This window comes from Coregonus clupeaformis, chromosome 27 (assembly GCF_020615455.1).
Source record: "Coregonus clupeaformis isolate EN_2021a chromosome 27, ASM2061545v1, whole genome shotgun sequence".
In the NCBI taxonomy this organism is placed as follows: domain Eukaryota; kingdom Metazoa; phylum Chordata; class Actinopteri; order Salmoniformes; family Salmonidae; genus Coregonus; species Coregonus clupeaformis.
This window is the reverse complement of record NC_059218.1, coordinates 37672937-37681858: the sequence shown is the minus strand read 5'-3', so window position 1 is coordinate 37681858 and position 8922 is coordinate 37672937. Positions and strand designations below refer to the sequence as shown.

Sequence of the window (8922 nt, the reverse complement as noted above, 5' to 3'; positions counted from 1 at the left end):
GTTTGGAGGTTTGTTAACACAGTGTCCAATGAAGGGCCAGATGTATACAAAATGGTGTCGTCTGCGTAGAGGTGGATCTGAGAGTCACCAGCAGCAAGAGCGACATCATTGATATACACGGAGAAAAGAGTCGGCCCAAGAATTGAACCCTGTGGTACCCCCATAGAGACTGCCATAGGTCCAGACAACAGGCCCTCCGATTTGTCACATTGAAATCTCTCTCTCTTCTGAGTAATAACTGTATACACAGTTAGTTCTCCTTTTTATATTGTGGTTTCCACTGAAACAGTATAGTTTTGTGTACCTTGTAGTTCCGTGAAAGGCAGCTTCCTTTTTCTCTCAAACTTTCAGTACAGTCATTAATCAAAGAGAACTGGTCTGGACGAGAAAAGCCACAGCGGGATGTCACAGTGCAGGCAGGCATGAGGCAAGAGGTTGATTTCATGTGTACTATGATTTCATTTACTGTGTACTATGGCAACTAAAATATGAATTACAGTAACACATACTTAAACACGTTTCAATAAGATGAGATGCAACAAAATCGAAACGTCAGGGCGTTGAGGCAAGAATGGAACCTCAGAGAGATGAGATCAGCTCAGGGCCAATGATATCTCAATGTGGAACAGATTCAGTCACAGTCATTTTTCTCCCACTGGGTGCTACTGCCACTGTATTATACCCCCGTGATCACAGACCCCACTAACCAACCCTGAATCCTAGTCTAATTTTTGTTGTGGCTGCATATAAGAAGTTGAAGTTTCTCAGCCAACATGACCCCATTGGCCCCATGTGAGTATTATAAGTGACTTATAAGAAACGTAACAGTTTCTCTTGTAAAAAAAGATATGTCTGATATTAACAACATGGTTGTCTTTCTGATACAATGTATCACATTCCCTAAATATCTTTATGGCTTGAAAATGATGCAATTTATGCACTGAATTAAATTGTAATACCACATTATGATGAGAAATGTCCCACAGACCAGTCATCCCATAGGAGCTGATAAACAGAGGAGCACAGAAGAAATGCACAATCATTTCACAGCAGAATTGTATGATGTATGTACAGTATGTCAATAATGAATGGCTATGGTTTTAATATATCAACTTATCTGTCTGTCATAGCAAACATGTTTTAGTCTGGAGGCCTCACTCTGTTGCCATGGTTTACCAACAGTGAGAAGGTGTGTTTGCGAGATGGTACTGTAATTTCATCCACGTGTACATCTCTCCTTTAGGAGGCGCGTGTGTGGGGAAACACTGTCTCCATGTGCATGCCTTAAAGATGGCAGCACTTATCTCTGTCCTCAATCAACGCTAATCCCAGATTAAAGGAGAATGCCACTGGACTGGGATTATGCTGTGGGCACTTCCATTTTATCATTGATTCTCTACCAGTCTCTTCCTGTCAAATTTGTATACATCCTCTGCTGTGCGATTTTGTTCTTTTCTATTAATTTGTGTTTACTCATCACTATAATCTCTGTTTGTTTCGTTTCGATTTTTCTCTGTGTAATATGTATCCATCCATTCCCGTGTGATCATATTCATGAATATTACCAGCTGTTAACAAACCCCTTGTGGTGACATTAGCATACATTCTGGTTGATAAAAGCCAACATTTAACTGGCCTGACAGTCATGGTTGGCCTACATTAGTCAATGTAGACCTTGAAAGGAAATCATTGTTTTAAATGACTGGAATATATGCACAGCCTGGTTTAAACTGTAGACATTATAAAGCCAATGCCTAATACTAGAAAAGCAGCTATGAGACCACCATTTTAGTCCAACCTTAAAATCAATACAACCAATACAGCAAAATGAAGAATACATGCTCATTTTTGTTCCTATCATGGATATATTCTATGAATGATGACGATTGTAGAAGACCAACTTTACTATTACTAGTGCTATTCCTGTAATAATTATCATGCTTATTATGTCACCTTTGATTCCTCTTCCTCACCTCATGTTGTCACACAGATGCTCAACTAATCTAGTGGCATTAAACACATTTGATGGTTGTCATTTGGCAATCCATCTCCATAGCTCCAGATTAGCTGGATGTTGACTGTTGATGCTTTGCAGATGTTAAGAGGAGGATTTAGGAGGATGAAGTGATATGATAAAGCGATTTGGGGGTAGCAGAGTGCATGACTGTGAGGTTTAGATGAATGACTGGCATATGGCAGACACTGGCATTCAACTGTATGCAAGGGTAGGTTTACAGAGGTACAGTGCCAAAGGGATAGTATTGTTGTGCTGACAGGGAAGCAATAACTGAAAATAGTGGCATTGACAGGTAGTATAAACCTCTTTTATGGTCAATGGTTTAAATAAATCCATGGTAACTATCCAAAAAGCACATATGCTTTTCTAAAAATCTGAATAAGCAAGTGGAACAGATATGTTGAAATCTTTTCCTGCTGACATCACAATCCCAATGCAATTCTAAGGAAAACCCTGGATCCACACTCTGAATGTGGGCTACATGCTTTTTATTTTTTATCTGGGGAGAATCATGATTAGAAACTGTTGGTTGTGTTATCCCCACCCCGCCCTCCCCTGGCTCCAGTTTGTAGGTTACTGAAAGATTTCAGCAACCACACATAAGAAGATTAGAGAGGAATTAACGTCATTCCTTTGTCATTATAGGAATAAATTGATATTTGGTTTTAATCAGAGGGAGGGGAGAGAGGACAGTAGGGAGAACAGGATGTGCCCTGAGTAGTATAGAAACACGAGCCATAGGGACTGGCACTAGGGCACGGGCAGGCAAAAACACAAGCTGGAGGGACATTTTGTGGCACTGGAGCTGACCATTGGAAGCCTGGATCAACGTGCAGCATGTAACAGAGGACGAGAGGGTTGTATAACACAGATCTCTCAGAGCTCTGCATGTGCGTGGTGAGGTAGAATGAGTGCTGCTGGGATATGGATGGGCCACCGGACAGGGACAGTCGTGGTGTCCCACTGACCTCCTGGAAGATCTCTGAGAGATAGACTCAGACGCATTGGGAAGACCTCCTGGTTGCTCCCGCTCTTCCAGCCCCAGACATGAACCTGGTGCTCCTGGCCTTCAGGCTGATATGTCTGGCCTGGCTGTGGCCTGTCACACTTCTCGACGGCAGCCACCGACCCAACAAGAGGAGGCACAAGGATGTGTACCTTGGGGAGAATACCAAGAACCAACATGGAGGGTGAGCCAGATTCTAGTAGTGTGGTCCCACTGGAGTTGTGTTATGTTCTTGTCAACGGTTGTGTTTGCTTATCTGTTCTGTTTGGTTTGAAGCTGGTTTGTGTATAGTTCTGGTAGCAACGTTTAATTTAGTACACACACCACAGGACGTTACTGTTCTGTTGATCTGTCGTCTGATTGATATGGTTAAAAGGTTATTTTTTTGGGGGAGTTGTATTGTTTAACATGGAATGCTATTCATGGATTAAATGCATCAATCCAATCTCTATAAATTTTCAAAAACACTGATGGTGAATTTACCATGGTCGCGTGAATGATCTCCAATGTGTGCTGGGACAGACGTCATTACTGCAGTGCATTGTGGATAAAGGCCAGGGCAGGTGAGGTAACCACAGGGACTTAGAGGTAATGTTAGGGGACCCGTGTTTGGGTGGGGACACCTCGTAAGAGAGAAGCAGTAGTTTGTGGGTAATGATGGAGAGGGGTGTTGATAAGGGGGTTGAGTGTACGCCAGAATATGATTTGTAATAATAGAGGAGTTGTTGTGTTTGGGTAGTATTGTAAAATTAGAATATCAGTTGACTGAAGCTTCGTATGATGCTATTTAGAAGCTTTACGAGTGATGATGCAGGGTGTGTTGTCAACCAAATTGGAGGGATTCATCAATCATGTCATTTGACCCTCGACTAACTGTAATGTGAGAGTTTCTGGGAAGACTATATAATCCTCCAGGACTAATTACAGAACCAGCTCAGCTCTGACTCGACTGACAGGAGACCAATTAGAACAGAGGGGAGAAGGTAATGGGCTAAATCATTATTGAAGAGCTCTCACATTATGTAGACACTTACTTTAGGTTTTAATAAGACATATAAAGTGAAATGAATAATTCTTAACAGCTAACACCCCAGAGCAGATGTTGCTACCTTAAGAGAGTGTGTAGGTATGTGTGTGTGTGTGTGTGTGTGTGTGTGTGCGTGTGTGTGTGTGTGCGCGTGTGTGTGCCAGTTGGTGTGAGTGTGTATTTCTGAGGAAATATTACATCTGATATGCTGATCTGTGTCCTCTTTGCTCCTCAGACGAATAGACTTTAAGATGAAAAAGTCTGACAGCACCAAGTCCCTGCTAATTAAATCTGAACAGCTGCTCCGTATCGAGGACCATGACTTTGCAATGCGGCCTGGCTTTGGAGGTAAGACCATCCACCCACTCTCCTTTGGCTTGGTGGGTATACAACAAATTTGCCTGTGGTTAACTATGATAATGTATCGTTCGGATGTGACTGTGTGTGCTTTTACCAGCACGTGTTGGGTTTGACTCATTAATTAAGCGTGAATGGGGAAGTCAAGGGTCATTTGAGAGAGGGAAGGGAGGGAGAGAGTGAGAGAGAGAGAAGGGGGGTGGATAGAGAGAGACACAAACAGAGAGAGAGTGTGAGTGAGTGAGTGAGTGAGAGAGAGAGAGAGAGAGAGAGAGAGAGAGAGAGAGAGAGAGAGAGAGAGAGAGAGAGAGAGAGAGAGAGAGAGAGAGAGAGAGAGAGAGAGAGAGAGAGAGAGAGAGAGAGGATAATGGAGATTTACCTACAGTAATTTGTTCTTATAGATAGTCCATAACGTGCCACACAGCAGATCCATACAGATTAGGTATAATTCAGGTTTTGGAAGAGGCAGCGTTGACACTAGTACCGTAGCTTGTATGCTCTCTCCTGGAGCAGAAAGTAGGTTACAGTGTCATCTTTTGTAACACCCCATTCCAGAAAATAAATCACTGACCCAGATTGTCTGCAGATCCTAGCAGACATAGACAGCCTGCGGCCGGGTACACAGATGTTAGAACTATAGTAATCTGGATTACGGTCCACGCTTTCTGAAACAATACCAAATGCTAAATCTTACTGGGCAGTCCAGAGCAGCAAAGAGTCCCATGCATACAGTACTACCACAGTATGGTCATTAGGTATTCAGACAGTATTAGATTGAACTACTGATCATGTTTATGAATGTTTGCATGTGTGTCAGTGTTTGGGGTCCCACTGTAAATCAACTGTCGCTGTGACATGTATTTACATAACAGTTATACTGAAGGCTATAATGACAGTTTAGGTACATATTTCTAAATGTGGTGTGATGGCACGTTATGGATTTATGTGCATTTAGGTTTCCATCTGTCTGTTTTCCTATCTATTCCAAACTATACCTGTGTTTGTCTGTGTTTGTTTCTGTGTTGTCTAGGCGAGGTGGGGTAGGGTCGATGGAGAAAGTTAATCCCTGTAACGTTGAAATTAGATTGGGCAGGTCACAGAGAAGAGTACATTTGGTGGAATTGAAATTAGGAAACCATTTTTCCCTGAAATTGCTTATCTTTCAAAGAACTCATTTTGATACTGCCATGAGCACTTTAATCCTACCAAGGCAGATATGTAACTCTGTCTGTTTGCTCTACAGACACGTGTGAGGCAGGGGCAGTCCAACTCAAACCCCTGTGATGTATTTTGAGGGACTATGGAATAGCTCCTCATTCATTTGATATGTCGGAACGGTAGATGGATGTATCTTGATTATATATGGATGTATATTGATTATAGATGGAGGTATATTTATTATAGACGGATGTATCTTGATTATAGATGGACGTATATTGATTATAGATGGATGTATCTTGATTATAATGAGATGGACGTACAGTGCATTCGGAAAGTATTTAGACCCATTCCCGTTTTCCACATTTTGTTACATTATAGCCTTATTCTAAAATGGATTAAGTAAAATGTTTTCCTCATCAATCTACACACAGAAATACCTTATTTACATAAGTATTCAGACCCTTTGCTATGAAACTCAAAATTGAGCTCAGGTGCATCCTGTTTCCATTGATCATCCTTGAGATGTTTCTACAACTTGATTGGAGTCCACCTGTGGTAAATTCAATTGATTGGACATTATTTGGAAAGGCACACACCTGTCTATATAAGGTCCCACAGTTGACAGTGCATGTCAGAGCAAAAACCAAGCCATGAGGTCGAAGCAAATGTCCGTAAAGCTCAGAGACAGGATTGTGTCAAGGCACAGATCTGGGGAAGGGTACCAAAAAATTTCTGCAGCATTGAAGGTCCCCAAGAACACAGTGGACTGCATCATTCTTAAATTGAAGAAGTTTAGAACCACCAACACTCTTCCTAGAGCTGGCCGCCCGGCCAAACTGATAAATCGGGGAAGAAGAGCCTTGGTCAGGGAGGTGACCAAGAACCGGATGGTCACTCTGACAGAGCTCCTGAATTCCTCTGTGGATATGGAAGAACCTTCCAGAAGGACAACCATCTCTGCAACACTCCACCAATCAGGCCTTTATGGTAGAGTGGCCAGACGGATGCCACTCCTCATTAAAAGGCACATGACAGCCCACTTGGAGTTTGCCAAAAGGCACCTAAAGGACTCTCAGACCATGAGAAACAAGAATCTCTCGTATGATGAAACCAAGATTGAACTCTTTGGCCTGAATGCCAAGTGTCACGTCTAGAGGAAACCTATCACCATCACTATGGTGAAGCATGGTGGTGACAGCATCAAACTGTGGGGTTGTTTTTCAGCGGCAGGGACAGGGAGACTAGTCAGGATCGAGGCAAAAATGAATGGAACAAAGTACAGAGAGATCCTTGTTGAAAACCTGCAAATATTTATAAAAACCTGTTTTCGCTTTGTCATTATGGGGTATTGTGTGTAAATTGATGAGGCGGAAAAACTATTTAATCACTTTTAGAATAAGGCTGTAACGTCAAGGGGTCTGAATACTTTCCGAATGCACTGAAATTATAGATGGATGTATCTTGATTATAGACGGATGTAGTAGGTTTTATGTGATAAGGACTTATAGAATGAAAGGAGATATGGAGAGAAGCCATTTATGAGTTTGGTGACACAGCGTCTCTTGGATCCCTGAGTTATGAGAATGCTGTGTCTGTGGGGAGGGGAGGTGTGGGGCCCTCTGGTCTTTGGGGTTATGTGGGGCCCTCTAGTCTGCAGCTGTGTTTAGCAGGGAGAGTGATGGACAGGATAGTCACAACATAGGGCTTAGCGGTCGAATGTTCAGCGTGACCACAGTGTCACAGTATCTCTGTTGAGACCAAGCATAGCCCCAAGTTGCTCTTTGACCCCCTTGTTTGGGTTTCTCTCTTATTCACAATTTGTTTACCCAAAATGTCATTTAAAGTATAGTGTTTGGGGTGGTTTACAAATATTTTGGTAAACCACCCCATTTCTCACAAACTGTATAACTAAGGCTACATGTGCAGACAGATGTGATATATTCGTGATAGGTCTTGTGAAACCCAGTGATGCTAGGTCATAAAATAGCTTTCAGGTTGAGTCAGACATTGAGTCATGAATCCATATGACAGCACACAGCCAAAAGCCTGACTAAACTTGATTGCCCTGTCAAGATAGACATGTGAAATCTCAAGCTGTTTACTGATTGGGGCTGTATTTTCACCCCTGTAGGGGCAGCTATTCCTGTGGGCATAGACGTGCAGGTGGAGAGCATTGACAGTATATCTGAAGTCAACATGGTAAGTCTATAAACGTGCGTGTGTGTGTGTGTGTGTGTGTGTGTGTGCGTGCGTGCGTGCGTGCGTGCGTGCGTGCGTGCGTGTGTGTGTGTGTGTGTGTGTGTGCAGACGTTTTTAACTATTCTTGTGGGGACACAAAAATAGTAAACAAACATACATTTTATAAACTGGGGACATTTTGTTAGTCCTCACAAGGTCAAATGCTATTTCTAGGGGGTTTAGGGTTAAGGTTAGAATTAGTGTTAGGGTTAGGGTTAGGGTTAGGGTTAGGGTAAGAATACAGGTTAGGGTTAGGTTTAGGGTTAGGGTTAGGGGTTAGGGAAAATAGAATTTTGAATGGGACTGAATTGTGTGTCCCCACAAGGTTAGCTGTACAAGACTGTGTGTGTGTGTGTGTGTGTGTGTGTGTGTGTGTGTGTGACCAACCCACTGAAACTCACTTTCACACAATGAGACAACCCTTATATTCTGTCCCTCATCCTTAAAGGGATAGTTCACCAAAATTACAAAATGGCACATTAGTTTCCTTACCCTGTAAGCAGTCTATGCACAAGTAAAAAAATGCTAATATCAGTACCATGACTTAAATGGGATTTGTGCCACAAATGCTAAAATGTTAGCATTTGGAAACAGTACCAGGAAAACCAAAGCATGGATTGCTGTCATACCTTGTCCATAGACTGCATACAGGGTAAGGAAACCAATATGTCATTTTGTAATTTGGGTGAACTATCCCTTTAAGTGTTGGAACTCTGTTCGACTCTATTCTGCCCAATTTAATGTTGAGGCATAACAGTCAAAGTCACTTTGACCCTGCATGACCCTGTCTCTCGACCTACTGTACATACAAATCATTTATGTGAACCATTATTGAGATACAATTACTCACACATTGATAATGTGATAGTTTGTCTATCGGGCCTAAGCCTTGGTGTGTTGGTGTGTTTGTATAGGACTTCACCATGACTCTGTACCTGAGACACTACTGGCAGGACGACCGGCTGGCCTTCCCTTCCAGCAGCAACAGGAGCCGGACATTTGACGCTCGGCTGGTGAAGAAGATCTGGGTGCCGGACGTGTTCTTTGTCCACTCCAAACGTTCCTTCATCCATGACACAACCATGGAGAACATCATGCTGAGGGTGTACCCTGATG

The 8922-nt window shown here is 42.5% G+C and overlaps 1 protein-coding gene across 1 annotated transcript in view; it reads left to right on the top strand.

The window, feature by feature from the left end:
• Positions 1–207: 207 nt before the first annotated feature.
• LOC121541913 (gamma-aminobutyric acid receptor subunit rho-3) overlaps positions 208–8922 on the top strand; it is a 15979-nt gene continuing 7264 nt past the window's right edge. Inside the window, exons 1-4 of the mRNA XM_041851297.2 lie at positions 208–3207; positions 4286–4398; positions 7700–7767; positions 8721–8922. The exon at positions 8721–8922 is cut by the window's right edge and continues 22 nt beyond it. Coding sequence (XP_041707231.1) covers positions 3065–3207; positions 4286–4398; positions 7700–7767; positions 8721–8922 — 526 coding nt within the window. The 5' untranslated portion in view covers positions 208–3064. The remainder of the gene's footprint in view (positions 3208–4285; positions 4399–7699; positions 7768–8720) is intronic.